Consider the following 15,364-nt stretch of genomic DNA (forward strand, 5'->3'; position numbering starts at 1 on the left):
GAGGGCTCTTCACGAAAGGGGCTGTGTGAGTGCCAGTTATAGCCTGGGCTGATGGGGTTTGTGCACTTGCAATGCACTGGACTTCTATAGCCCAGCTGCCTTCTGACTGCATTAGAGCAAAGACCAATTAATGTGCAGGAGCCAGTCTGGAAACGTGTCCAAACACCTACTTTTCCTTCCACTGTAACAGACTGATGTGTGTGGATGGAAGTGGGGCTTGGGCTCGAGTCAGAGCCTGGACTTAGTGTAGACAATATCCTCAGACACTCAGTGACCTAACTAGCTTGTGCATGTGTCACAGAGGATCACCTAGAGATAACAGTGTTCCTAGCAATGAAGAATATTGAGAACAATGGGTTTTAAGGTTGGTTCGATCGGGTGTTGCCAGCTCCTGTGATTTAATCACAAGTGTCATGACAGCTGGTGTCTTTCTTAAATCCCCCTCTCTTGGCGTCAGGGGGTTATAAAAGAATCACAGCTTTCACTTAAAAAAATAAAGTTTCTAGCCCTTATAGTTGTGGAGAAAATCTGGAAAAGGTGACTCCCGAGGCTCAGCCACCAGAAGGCAATAAAGAACCTAGTATTATTATCTGTTAAAATCTCATGACTTTTAAATCAATTGCTTGATTTTGGAGGCGTGACTCATGATTTTCGAACACTTAGGGCTGGCGACGCTGTTAAATGTATTAGGTTTAATGCAGGAGTGACAACAACGAAGCAAGATGGGCCCTGCTCAGGACCTGAATGGGAGCTGATGGATAGATGTCCAGGAAGCGGTGCTGGTGTTCCCAGAGAGAAGGGGTGCTCAGCACTAGAGAGCACGGTGTTGTGGAGGTATCTTGTGGATGGGGCAAGAAAAATCCAAGGTCATAAGAGCTTGTGTACATGAAAATCCCATGGTGCTTTGCACGAATTAGGGTGTTAACCAGAGTGTCCTGGCAAAATTCCAGCTCAGCCAGTTATGTTCTGCCTCCCTTATTTCTCCCTGGTACCATTTTCTTCTTTGCTTCCTGTCCTCAACTCCCATGCTGCTCTGTGCTACCACCCAGCGGCCTCGTTCCAGCCCAGAGGCGGCAGCATTTCAGAGACCAGGGGCTAGGGAGGGATTGCCATGGATCCAGAGTATACCAGGTACGTTGTGTTCCTTCGGGATGAAATGCGCCCACCCCCTTAAAGGGCCAGCTCACCTTGTTACCCCTTGTTTGAAGCTGTTCAGGAGGCTGGACTCTGAGATGAAGTCCTGGTGGGCTGGGTTAGCAGGTGATGTGGTCACAGGCATGCGATGCAGTTATTTATCATCCACCTCTACAGCTCCTCATGGGAACTTCACCTCCTCCTATACAGTACCAAACTCTCCCTCTCATCTACCCATACTTACCCGCCTACATAAAAGTCTGTCCTTGGTGCAGGGACGCTGTTTGAATTCTCCGCAGCAGGACAGCTGAAGACCACGCACCATCTAACAAGACGCACAACCCCCCCCCACCACAGGTAGGGGATCTTATCTCTTCCACCTCAGACTCCATTTCTCACTCTTCCAAATAATATCACTTTTCCCAGCCCATTTCGGGAGAGATGCAAGGCCAGCAGCGTTCCATTTCTCCTTCTTCAGCCCACCTCCGGCTAATGGCTCACATCACGGGCGCTCCAGTGAGTTAGGAAATGTGTTCCATCAGCACCACAGCTCGGGTCTAGTGTAATGTAAACAAGGCAGCTAGAGGACTGCAATGCAACTAAATTATCCAGCAGGGTTGCAAAATGCAATGCATACTGTTTTCCATTTGAATTCTGACGCAGGGTAGCCTGGAGAAGGGGGCGGGGATCTTCGGAGCATGAAGAATCCATTTCAAAGGAAGGTCTATTTAACTGTACAAACCCAGCGGGGGGCAGGGGGAGCAAAGAGAACCCGACTGTGCATTGTCAGTCTCCATCTAGGGTTGACACCCATCCTGATTGTCACTGAGCCGCCTTGCTTCTGGCATCTCTCTCCTGCCTCCTGGAAGGGCTGCGCAGATTCCTGTTGGATCGGGTATTAGCACAGTGGGGAAGCAGCCGCCAGGAGGATTAATCAAAATCAGCCAGGTGCCGTGGACAGGCAGGAGCGGGTGCTCAGAACGGGAGATGGAGGCGTTTCTCTTTCTGCGGCAGGTCATCAGTTCCAATCCAAGCCAGAGGGGCACTGGACGCCAGCCGCCAGCCGCTGGGTGGCCTGGGTGAAGTGAGGCAGTGGGCTCAGCGCTGTTTTTAGCAGAGAGCTAGTCACAGCACTGACTGGCCAGCATGTTGGTAGTCCGAGCAGGGAAGCCTTGGACTCAGGACTCCCTTCTCTCCCTGAGGCCGGTCTCTTCAGCTCGGGGTGGAGGCACATTGGCAGGATAACATTGGGAAACTGGCATTGCCACTCTCCAAGCTGTGCCTGCCTGGAGGAGAAACAGGCCCCCATCTTGCCCCCGCACGGAGTGCTGCATTTCCCAAAGCATGCATGCTAAACGGTGCGCACAGCTGCACAGTTTGCACGTCGCAGTGTGGAGTCAGATAGACCCTGCCCCTGCACTGTGCAAGGAGATCCTCAGGAAGGCTGATTTCCTGGTGTCTGGCCACAGGGCTGCCACCCCCATTCCTGTGCCAAGAGCTCTGCCATGCCCCCAGCCGGTTGGGAGTTTGGATTCACACGCCAGCTTAGATACAGACCCAGAAACAGCAAACAACTTTTCCCTCCTCTCCAAAGGGCCCGACCCCCTCACTTTCTCCCCAGCCCAACGCCGGAAGGACGGCGTCTCTTTAGTCTACCTGAGATGTTGGTGGTGATCTCCGTCAGCGCCGTCTGGCCAAAGCCCTTGCCAGTGCGTGCCCGCACTGAGAACAGGTAGGTGGTGCCTGGGTGCAGGTTGGAGAAGACATGGTAGGTCTCGTTGCGGAGCTTGGAGACGGTGCGGCGTGGGCCGGGCACATTGACGGCTGGGTCCGAGGACTCGATGCTCTGGTAGCTGATCTGGGAGAACAGGAGAGACTGTCAGACAGCCACCTGGCTGTGGTGGTGAATGGGAGGAGAATGCGAGGGCAGAGGAATGGGTTGGGGGGTGGAATTAATATGGGAAGGGGAGAGCACAAGTCACTAAGATGAAGCAGGGTGTTTATGTGGGGCATGTAGAACTGGAACCCCCGTAGCCGAGTGCCCCGCACGTAACACAGCTATTGGGAAGAGGTGGGAGCAGTGCGGGGCTGGTTTGGGTTTTTAAATATAGAAATAGGCCTCACCAATCTGTCCCTAAAACAAGAGTGAAGCTGAATTTGAACTCGAGAAAGCGATCAGCTGGGAGTACTAGACAGACCCAGGTCTATGCAAGAATCCTGCCGGCATCCTCTGCTATGTCACCCTGAGACCCCACATGCAGCACCCCCCTCACTCCTGCCTTGCAGACCCCTCATGTTCCAGTTCTGAGCCCCTCCAGCATCCCTCCCTTCAGACCTGTTCTTCCAGTCCAAGGGCCTTCTCTTGAACAGGAACAGCCAGGAGCTAAAAGCCTGCTGGGAACCAAGGTCATCTATCGCCCAAGAGATTTTTTTTTTTTTTAACCTCAGACCAGATTTGACCCTCGTCCGCACACCCCGCCGGCTGAGGCACTAACCCACTGGGCCAGTGAGCCATCCGGACCAGCAGCCACTCTCTCAGGCTTCTTATGAGTTCCCTTTAGAAACCAGGCATTGTCCTTTTGCAGCTACGAGCCACAGGCAGGGGCGCCGGTGTGAAAAGCCCTTGCCAGGTGATGACTGGGACATTCCAAGAGGGAGGCACAGAGAGATGGAAACCCCTTTGTAAAGCGGAGGAAAGGCAGGCTGCATCCCATGCTCCAGAGAAAGGGCTCGAAGGCAGCAATAACGATACAGTAGCCCTTAATCTCCCTGATTGAAAACGGTGACTCCAGAATGAAAAGCTGAGCCTCCGCCATTCCCCGCAGGCCGGGTGCTGTCCAGGCAGCAGCAGCAAGGGGGATGTAGATAGGAATCAGCTTTTTATTTGTCTGTTTCCGTGCTCTAATAATTTTGTTGATGCCAGAGAGAAGGCTGAAAAGCAAAGAGAGATAAGAGGCAGTCTGGCCTGGCTGCATCTGGGAGACACAGTGGGGCCCTATTCAAGAAACACAGCAGCCAAAATGTGACATTTTCTCTTGACACACTGAACTGAGCAGAAAGAGACACACAAAGGGAGTCTCTCCTCAATGCCTTGCTGATAAAGGAACAAACTCTGCCAACCGCTTCCAGGTCACCTAATGGGCTGGGAGCAGGCCCAATGGGTTGCCAGATGTTCTAGTGCCCATGGGGTCTGTGGCAGCGAAACACAGCAGCTGTGGGGCTAATGGTACCCAGCTCTTAAATGGTGCTTTGCATTCTCAAAGTGCTGTGCAAACGCTTAATGGTTCATCCTGACTGCTGGCTTGGGAAGTAGCTGGCAACCGTCCCCTGGGGAAATTTTCAAGGGTGGACTCTCATTTTGGGTGCTCCTTTTTTTAGATGCCCAACCATAGGGAGGAGCAACAATCTGACTTTCTGAGGTGCCAAGCACCTGCAACTCCAGGTGAAGCCAACGGCAGCTGCAGGAGACCAGGCCCTCTGAAAGTCAGGTCCTGGGTGTCCAAAATGGAGGCACTCAAAATTACAGGCCATTTTGGGGGCTAAGTGACTCAACCAAGGCCGCACAGTGAATCAGTGGCAGAGGTCAGATTAAAACCTGGGACACTCCTGGCTATATGAGAGTTAAGTGGTGTTATTTTTATTATTATTATTTATTAGACTTTCTACCAGAGCTGGTAACTTTTCATGCCAACTTTTTCAAGTCTTAGTTACAGGACTGCCGATTTGCTTACAGCCATCTAAGGGGATTCTCTTATCAGTGTCTCCATCACCCCTGGCCCCAGCTTCTTCTCCTGCGGTGCTGAACAATGTCCTACCTCATACTGCGTGATCAGTCCGTTAGCCTCCAGCGGCTCTTCCCATTTCAGGAAGATCATGTCCTCCAAGGGGGTGAACGTGAGTGACTCTGAGGCGATGCCTCCAGGGACTAGTGAAACAAAGAGAAGAACAAAGGCATAATGAAATTCTGCAAGTGTGCGCTGGACTCTCGGCTTCACGGAAAGTGCTGCTGGTCAAAGAGGAGTTAAGACGTAAACAAGAACGCCGGAGGCATGATTATGTACCTCCAATAAACCCCCCACACCCCCACACAATGCTGGGGACACGATTCTAGCCCAAGAGCTGCAGCGTTCGCACTCACACACCTTCCGTAGATCTCAGCACCGCTCCGTGCTGTTGCAGCTCCTACCCCACGCAGCTGGAAAGAAAATAGCAGCCCCGGGGAAGGTCTGATTCTTGGCTGGTGTAAGGTAGCAAAGCTCCATTGACTTTAACGGAGTTACACCAAGTTACCCCAGCTGAGGAGACGGTTCTCAGCGTTCCCAAGCTAGAAGAGTCCGTGGCGACTGACAGCGTGTAGCACATAGTCAGGGCTCACTTAGAAGCCTCGGGAAACCAGGCGTTACCCCGGAGCTGCTGAGACAGTCAGCCCTAAGTGCAGGGCCGGCCTGACAGAAAACGGCGCCCTGGTGAACCTGTATTTTGGCACCCCTGGCCCCTTTGGGCGCAGCGCCCCCTCCTCCCATTGCCCCTGGCCCCTGTGGGCTCCCCAGGCTCGCCCCCACCCCACTGGCTCTCTACACACAGAGCTTCCTATGCAGTCTCCTAGCCCCTCTATTTGCAACCCGTCCCAGGAAAACCACAAAGACTATTCAGCCTAACGCTGCTCAGGCTCTGCCATCTGGCCTGGTGCCTTGGGTGGTAGCTTCTATTGTCTTCAGCGCTCTCTCTCCATAGAGCCCAAATGAAGGGTGCTTAGCACATCCAGCTGCTTTAACGAGGCCTGTGACTGTCTGTAGATCAAAGACCCACCTGAGGGCAGCCGTTATCATCTTCCAGCAAACCAACCACCGCCCTAAAAACAAGACAGCTGGGACAGCAGCCATCCCACAACAAAACCAGAGCAAGGACCATTCTCCCTGTTCCCCTCTACCCCCCACTGACATCAGTGGCAGAGGAGGGATCCCAGCACTGAGGCCTCTCCGCACTACAGAGTTTTGTCGACACAAGTCATGCCGGCGTCCAGCCACCGCTGTCATTAACCCGCCGGAGCGTGTCCTCGCTGCGCTCCTGGGGTCGGTGGAGGGCATTCACACCACCAGCTCCTGCATCGACACAGGGAGCAGTGCATTGTGGGCAGCGAGCGCAGGGTGCTCTGGGAAGGGTTTGCAGGGGCTCATGGGGCAGGCCCAGCGTCACCGGATGAAGGTTTCCGAATTCCACCGTTCCAGGGGCCTCCTACTAGACTGACAGACGCTTCTCAGCTGTCCTGGCAGCCAAACCCACACTGCTGAACACACCCCAGAATCCCACAGACGTGTGTGAGTGGGGGGTGGGGAGAGCGTGTGTGTGTATGAGAGGGAGTGTGTGTGTTGGGGGACAGTGAATGTGTGCGTGCTCTCTTTAAGTTCAGACAGCAGCCGGAAGCAACTAATCCTGAGGCAGAAGCTGGTGCACAGACAGCTGGTGTCCCCTTACCCCCCACCCCAGTTCAGCGGAGACCTGTACATTGGTGAGGGGAGGAAGACACCCTGACATCAGCCCCCGCCTCCCTCCCTGGCTCTGCACAGCACAGCAGACACACACACACCTCCCCCAGCAGCAGCCTGCATGCCTGCCGTAGGAGAGCAGGACTGATTCCCTCCGAGTTCTCCCACAGCCTCCTCTCCCCACAGGCCCAGGAGAATGATCCACCCCCTCCCTGTGGTCCACCCGTTTGCTGCCGGGAGCCGGCCTGCTCAGCTGGGCAGTAGCCGTGCGAGCTCCACACTGAGCAATGTCAAAACTTCCCGGGGCTTTGACCCAGGGCAGGGGGGCTCTGGCCTGAGCAGCTGGAGTGCAGGGCAGCGCAGCAGAGTTGAGAACAGGGAGCAGAGCGATCACGGTGCACATTGTGGGACAGCTCTGGAGCCCAGTTACAGCACACAGAGTCTACACTGACTCTTTGTCGCAAAGCTCTACGCCGCTCGGCGAGGTGCTTTTATTTTGTCGCCAAAGCAGGGGAGTTTTGTCGGGGGAGCCCTGCAGCGTGCGCACCACCTCTCTTTTGGTGACAAAACTCTGTAGTGTCAACCAGCCCTGGGGCTACGTCTACACTACAAACTTCAAGTTATGCTGGCAGACAACCGCCATAGTTAGCTCATCGCTTGTGTGCGTGCACAATAGCTCCTTGCATCAGCGCCATGCGTACTCACCAGGAGTGTGCGCGTCGATGCACGGTGCAGTGCACCAGGGATAGGTATCCCAGGGTGCAACCTGGCACGGTCCAGCGCACTGTCTCTTGGGCAGTTTTGGCGACGCATGGTGGGGCAAAAACGAGTCCCGCGGGGATGACTGGGAGCAAGGGATTCTCATCACGCAAACATCTCCATCCCGCACTGTCATCTACATCGCATAATTTTCATGCCAATTTTTCAAAATCCTGCAAACCCACGCAGCCCTCCTTGCTGTTCACCATCTGACAGACGCATGGAGCCTGCCCAGCTCTGTACTACTGTCGTGAGTATTGCAAGCACAGAGCTGCAAGAAGAACCGAATGAGTGGGGAACAAGACGATTCCTCGCAGGACAGATGGCTGTGGGACATAGTGAGAACCAATTCAAGGTCATTGTTGGCGTTCGCAGAGTAGCTGCAATGTGGAGCGCTACTTCTGGGCTTGGGAAGCAAGCACCGACTGGTGGGATCCCATTGTAACGCAGGTTTGGGATGATGAGCCGGGGGTGCAGAACTTTCATAGAATCATAGAAGATGAGGGTTGGAAGGAACCTCAGGAGGACATCTAGTCCGACCCTCTGCTCAAAGCAGGACCAACCTCGACTAAATCATCCCAGCCAGGGCTTTGTCAAGATGCGCAAGATCACATTTCTGGATCTGTGCACTGAGCTCGCCCCAGCCCTCCAGCGCAAGGACACCAGAATGAGAGCTGCGCCGACAGTGGAGAAGCAAGTGGCGATCGCACTCTGGAAATTCATAATGCTGGATTGCAATCAGTCAGTGGGAAATCACTGTGGAATCGGAACATCCACTGTGAGGGCTGTTGTCATGCCAGGGTGCAGGGCCATTACCCATCTCCTGTTACACAGGACAGAGACTCTCAGCCATGTGCAGGACGCAGTGGATGGACATGCAGCAAGGGGGTTCCCAAACTGTAGAGGAGCAACAGACGGCACACACATCCCCACTTTGGCACCAGACCACCTTGCCCCAGAGTACCTCAACGGAAAGGGTTACTTTTCTATGGTTATCCAGTATTGGCAGATCACCAGGGATGCTTCACCAACATGGGAAAGTTCCCTGGCATGGGAAAGTGTCCTACTGCGGAGGAAGACATAAGACTGCTATGCCTAGAAATCTTCGGGAGAGGACTGCAGAGCACCTCCATGGTAGTTCCATCGAGGCAGTTCAGGATTCATTCACTCATTCAGGATAGTTTCATCGTTTTCTCTCAGGAGAATTCCAGGGACATCCCTGTGCACATAAACAAATTGCTCAACATCTCCCTTCCCCCTGCCTAACTCTCCAGGGAATGAAAAGCAAACACCACCACCTCTTTGTTGTCCCGCTACCTCTTCTAGGGTGAAAAGTCGGCAGGTGTGTCCTGCTAACTTGGGGGTGCCAGCAGTACACCATTGTAATGGGAAACACATTTACACACTTACCCGAGGTTCCTTCCCCGGCATCGGGCTCGCACGTGATCGACTGACAGGACTGCGGAGGAGCCTCAAACAGGTCTGGCTCGTGGCACAGCTGACCCCCCCCAGTTGCATGTCCCCCATCCTCCTCCTCTTCTTCCTCCATCGTCTCCTCACTGTTCACCCCAGGGGCCTGTGTCTTGGGCTGCACAGGAGTATCTCTAGCAGTGTGCGGGGTGGTGGTGGGTCCCCGCCACATCAACTGTTGGCATCCCAGCCCCTTCTGCTACACCTGCTGCTGTTCCTTCGCTTTCACATGGCACTGCTGCTGGTCCCTGTCATACCCTTGTCCTGCAGCCCCCGTGCAATCTGCTCGCAGATGTCTGCATTTCTACAGCTGGTCCATAGCCGTGTCTGCACAGCCCCTTCTCCGCACAGGCCCAGGAGATCTGATATCTCCTGTCTACTCCAGGCTGCAACGTGGAGACTCCATGGTCGTCTGGGAGTTGCACACAACAAGGGAGAGCTGCTGGGTATGCTCCCCAAGCTGGACAATCAGGAAAAGGCATTTCAAAAATTTGCTAGACTTTAAAGAGGGATGGGGGGGGACTTTTAGTCTCTGTGAGTGCTGTGGAGTTCCCAATTGTGACCACAGCAGCCAGTGTCAGGTAATGTGGGACAGCTGCCGGAGGACTGGCAGAGCCAACATAGGTAACGCAGTGTCTACAGTGACATTACATCGCCCTCAGTACATCGACCACGGCTCACCATCGCTCGGGGAGGTGGTGTTACTATCTCGGCACAGCATGGCGCTTGCAGCAGTGAGAGACAAGTTTTAGCGTAGATACATGCACAACTAACTTACAGTGATCTAACTTTGCCGTGTAGACCAGACTTAAGGCCTGGTCTACACCTAAAGCTTTGGTTAATTTAAGTACGACACTCAGGCATGTGAAGAATTTACACCCTTGGGAGACATACATACACCAACCTAAACCCCAGTATAGACACTACAAGGTCGACAGAAGAATCAGCTGTCTGCTGGGATTGAACCAAAGGACTCTAGATATAAAAATCATGAACCGCTACTGGCTGAGCTAAGGGGACAACTGAATGAGCTGCCAGGCAGTAACAGACTCGTCAAATTCTATGCATACACTAGCCAATCAAGAGAGACACATGGTAGTAACATGGGTCACAGATGTGCTCTTCATTCTCCCAAGTCTGGAGATTGTGCTGCACGCTGCTCCACCAAGCACAACAAAAGCCTTGTGTGATCTCTGATCTGCAAACATTTTGGCAGTTTCAGCATGGCACCCCCATTCCCTCTAATTAACAATAATCACCACCACAAACAACAACAACTATTGAAGACGCTAGGATCAATAGTCACTCATTTCACAGGGATTTCTTTTTTCTCTCCCCAACCCAAGGTGATTATTAAGGAGGACAGAACAGGCAAATTGCTTTGCAGAGATCACAATTCATGAGCAGTATCATCTGCTGCCGGCTTCAGTGCTTGAAAAATACACCCTCTAATTTGAGACAGAGGGAGCAATTATACCGAGTTACAAAAAAAAAAATTACACATCACACACAGGGACGTTGCTGCCGAAAGAACAGTGGGGATGAAAGTCCAAAAATGTTATTAACAGCCATTAGCTGAGTCTCCTGAAATTGCCTGTTTGAAAATAGCCCTCTTGGTCGTGTGCTCCATTATGACCACGGCTAGCTGTTTTGTAATCAACAGATCTTTGTTCAGCTCTGTAGTTTGGGCTCACAGGGGCTTGAGACATATCAACTTGTTGCCCGGGGGTTCCACTTTGAGTTCAAACTACCAGGAAGAGAAAGACCTCAGTTAAAAGCTGTGAGCATGTCTTAGTTCTGCACTGAATGGGCATTTTCAGTTCTGATGCAAAGCCATAGCTCAGCCAAGACTCACTGGAAACAAGACAAGCTTTGCAAGTCTTGGCCAGAGATTCAGCTTCCAAACAAAACCAGGTGAGTTTCTTGTGCTTTTGGGTCTAACTGTAGATGGTTTGTTTCAGTGCATTTGCTTCTCTTCTGTCTGGGAGCGGATCAGGATTTTCTCAACTCTATGCGTGGCTTGAAATCACTCTCCAACTGGTTCTCACCCGTAGCTGTTTCACAAGCTGATTATCAGGGTACTCAATAATCGAGGTGTGTTGGTAAATTCCCACTGGACACAGCGGTCACATGGAATTGCTTCTGTTGCCTGACTGGAGAAAGCTGACTCAGAGTCAGGAACTCAGCACAAACACTCGGACCCCGATTCAGAATGGGACTTGAACCTGCGCCTAACTTTAAGCCCCTGAGAAACTGCACTGAGTCAGGAGGACTCTTGGGGGGTTTGAAAGTTAGGCCTGTGCTTCGCACCAGGCTGAACTGTGAGACCACAGTCAACATATGTGTGTCACAAACACTGATCACATCCATGAACATGTCTGCTAGTGAACGCGTTTGATGGAAAATGCTCCGCGCCCCCCCACGACTTCCCCTTTCCCCCACCTAGGGGAGAGGCTGCAGGTGAAGGAAATTCAGTTCTTCAGTCAAACAAACGTCCATGGACAGTTTTCTTGCAGCATTTTTGCTCAGACCTAATTCCACGGCAATGGGAGAGGGATCACCTTGCGTGCTGTTCCCGCCGTGCAAATACACTATTTCCACTTGATTTACAAGTTAATTGAATCAGCAGCGCCGTGTCGTACACGTGTACACGAGACACTTATTAAATTCATAGAGCATTAGGGAAACCTTTGGGGCAGAGAGAGATTTTTTTTTCTCTTGGAAACAAATGCACAGAATTCATCTGCAAATTGAAACCATGCTCAGGTCTATGCAAATGCTCCATTTAATTACAAGTGTTTGGAATGCACCTGACGTTTCACCACAAAGGACACAAGAGCAGAGTTTTCCAGGGCACACTCCCCTGCTGCGAGACATAACCTGCATGGCAACCTGGAACTGCAGAATACATTACTTTTCTATAGCACCTCTTATCTGCACATCTCAATGGGCTTCAGTCATCAATTAAGTCCCACGACACCCCGCAGGGGCTGTTCTGATATCACAGATGAGACTGCAGTATATGTGCAGGGACAAACATTATTTGTTCTTCGTATTGCAGTAGATAGATAGGGGAGCGTGGATGGGGATAGACAGATAGATAATTCTGATTGTTACAAATGACACTCCGATTAATGCACAGTTTTGGCATCTCAGATATAATCAATAATTGCAGTAAACACACACACAGACAGATCACAAGTGTACACCAAAAAACCCCCAATCAAATAATGCACACCTTTCACAACCCTATGGGGAAAATTCTTTTACCATCCTATGGAATGGTGGATCATCTGGAGAGAACTATAAAATTAAATACGTTTATATGGACTACAAGACCATTCAGGATTGAAGCAGTTAATACCAACAAAACATTTTAGAAGGGATGCATAAATTCATCCTTCAGGGTTTAAGACAATTGCTAATTTATAGGGACTTTCATGGGAGGCAGATTATCCTACTGCAGGCATTCTTGTATCTTCCTCAGAGACATCTGGTGCTGGCCATGGTCAGAGACAGGCTACTGGGCTGGATGGACCATGGCTCTGATTCAGCCCTGCAGTTCCTATGTTCTGCAATGCAGCAGGTCTTCCCGAGCTCCGTTCTGCATGCTCCTCTTCCAGGGTGAGATTTGCAAAGAGAACAGGTGTGTGTAATGGCTGGCTCCCTGGCAACTCCCTGTTACTCAAATTTGGGTTCTATATTTGAGCGATGTGGGGATTTTTAAATATAGGGGATTCCTCCAGACACAGGTTTTAAAAAAATAGGAAAAATTCAGTAGGCAATACCAGTGGAATGAGTTTTACATAGTCTGCAGCACGAAGTCCAAGGTACAGGATAAAAAAAGTATAAATCACATAGTCTGGGATTTTGTACAGTCTTACAGGGGCTCTCACGACAATCTTGTCTGTGGTCACCTCTGTGATCCACCTTTCCTGGCCCAAATCCACTGCCCCGATCATTGCCTCAGCCGCCTCAGAAGCCTCCATGGTCAAAATTACCTCTGCCTCTGTGGCGCTCATCCCCAAATCTGCCTCCCATGTGTGGTCCTCCAGGCTCCAGTTTGCTCTCACTGTAATGGGTGCTTTGGGACAGGTGTCCTTTCCTCAGCTTCCCATGACACACACCTTTCATGGCTTACAACAAGAGAGTCAGAGCCAGCGCCTGGTAGCCACATCATCAACCAAGAGGTTGCTGTTAGAAGCTTTGTTTCTGGCATCAGTTGAGAGGGGCCCTTTTCTTTATTATTTCTTTGCAATCTCGCAGTGGGTTTTTCGAGCTGCCAATGGTGGAATGCCGACAGCGCTGGCTCAAACATCCACACACACAGCTCCTTCAGTGCAACTCACCCCACCCAGACTGGCCTCTCACATCATTCCCAGGTCCATGCTGTTTGGGTAATGCCCTTTGGTCTCAAGCTGCTAACCCTCTCACACAGCTTTGATGATGCCCCTCAATCTCACCCATCCTCCAGCTATTCCAGTCCAGCGCCCCCACGCACGCACACTCCCTCTGCCGATGCCTCTCAGTCCTGAACTGTAACAACCGTCTGCTATTCCGATCCGGGTCTTATATTTGCACAGACACGTCTGAATGGGTGCAACGATTTTCCAAGGCAGATAAATCACACATCCAGCTAGAACTGGGTAGACTAGGGAAGGAAAAAAGGCTCATTTTCACATGTGATCTGTATCTGATTTTGAACTCAAGTCTCAAGAGGCAAAAGGCATTTGGTCCTACCCTGCTGCTGTGCTGAGAGGCGCCGACTTAGTAATGTGCAACTATTACTGCTACTGACATTCATATAAACATCTGAACACAGCAGTTTAAGTGAACTCTAGTGATTTCCTGAGTAACTGGTGCAGTCCCTCAGAGCGTGGAGATTGCTGGAAGTGTGAGTGTGTGTAGCAGGGGAGGATCAGCAGGAGTTTTATTCTTCTATCAATAGTATCTTTAAGAAGCTTTCACTCTGATAATGGGGAAGGGTGAGGGGGGGCATGCTTTTGTTGTGCCACAACTGGATCCTTTGAAGAGCTTTTTTTCCATCCTCCATAAACACTTCAGATAAAACAACATATACACACTCACCGCTGCCTGTTCTTAAGTACAAAATGATTTGCTCTCCTAAGCAGTTTATCGTTAATTACTCAACTATTTTATGCTTTTAGAGAAGAAAATGCTCCAAGCTCTTTGACTCGTGATAGCGCTAGGGATGTGTGGGTGCATGGGTGTCTGTGAGTGCATGTGCACACGTGTGTGAGCATGTGGGGGTGTGCATGCCCATGAATGTGGTGCGCATGCACATGTAGATGTGTGCACATGAATCTGAGTGTGTGTGCATTGTATGCGTGTGTGTGTGTGTGCATGTGAATATATGCGTGTGCACACTTAGATGTTAATGTGGGAGGTGCAAAATCACGTGTTCATGCACATGTGGATGTGTGGATGTGTATGTGCATGTCTGTGTGTCGATGTTTGCACGTGTGTGTGTGGTTGTATGCGGGTGTGTATGCACATGTGTAAATATGTGGCTATGTGCACATGCACATCTTACTGTGTGTACGTGTATGTGAATGTGTGTGTATAAGCGTGTACACACATGTATGAGTGTGTGTTTGTGTACGTACGTGTATGCATGTGTGTGTAGGGTGGGGGGAATCAACAAAATCCCCCCTCGATGCTGCCATTACATCCTCATTTCAAGGGCTCCTCTCAACATACCTAGGTCTATGCCCTGGCTGAGACCAAATCTTTTGTGTAGACATGTTCCAGCATCTCCTGCCAACTGATGGCGGCGTATTCACACGTGTCACCTTGTGGCTGCATGCTGGCACTTAAAGAACAAGCTGCCAATCGATGAACCATGAGCTCCCTCCTGTTGCGCACCCAGAAAAGAGACGGGGGAGGAAGGGGACTGGAGTCGATACCACTTATCCCTGACTGGCAGGTTCAGGTCTCTGTGCCAGCACGTGGCATTGGCAGCAGCTCCCTCTGCTTCTGGCCTCAGGAAACCTCCCTTCTGTCTTGAGACGAGCCCTGGCCATTGGTGCTCTGCCTGTTAACGAGCCCACTGCAATGCAGCGACCTCTGGCGTAGAAGGCCAAAGCCAAACGAGACACCACACAATAAAGACGAGTGGGAGGAGGGGAAAGGTGGCCCAAGGACAGCGGAACACAACAGCTACTCTCACTAAAATGCGACGGGATGTTTACGGCCATCGCGGAGCAGATGGGATCCTGGTTTTGTTTTGTTTTTTAAGGCCTGATCTGAAAGACCCCCAAGTGGCGAGCTGTTTGGAACACTGGTCTCCCTAGAAGGACTGAGTCACTCAGCCAGAAGCCCAGTTCTCCCTCCTGTTGGACATGACCCACTCCCATTGAATGGGGTAGAAACAGCTGATGCTCCGTGATATGAAAATAGGGGCATCCTGGATTTCAACCTGTGGTTCCAGTGCATATAGATGGGCCAAACTCAACGCCTAGGTGATTTAGGCAATGTCCACACTACAAATACAG

The 15,364-nt window shown here is 51.3% G+C and overlaps 1 protein-coding gene across 3 annotated transcripts in view; it reads right to left on the bottom strand.

The window, feature by feature from the left end:
• PTPRU (protein tyrosine phosphatase receptor type U) overlaps positions 1-15,364 on the bottom strand; it is a 249,745-nt gene that overhangs the window by 80,833 nt on the left and 153,548 nt on the right. For all 3 annotated transcript variants that reach the window (XM_067530833.1, XM_067530832.1, XM_067530831.1), the window contains exons 9-10: positions 4,950-5,059; positions 2,791-2,992 (exon numbers count right to left, since the gene is read on the bottom strand). In XM_067530833.1, coding sequence (XP_067386934.1) covers positions 2,791-2,992; positions 4,950-5,059 — 312 coding nt within the window. The remainder of the gene's footprint in view (positions 1-2,790; positions 2,993-4,949; positions 5,060-15,364) is intronic.

The sequence above is a fragment of the Emydura macquarii genome, unplaced genomic scaffold, assembly GCF_026122565.2.
Source record: "Emydura macquarii macquarii isolate MOO-44397 ecotype Brisbane River unplaced genomic scaffold, CSIRO-AGI_Emac_v2 contig_3113, whole genome shotgun sequence".
Classification (NCBI taxonomy): Eukaryota; Metazoa; Chordata; order Testudines; family Chelidae; genus Emydura; species Emydura macquarii.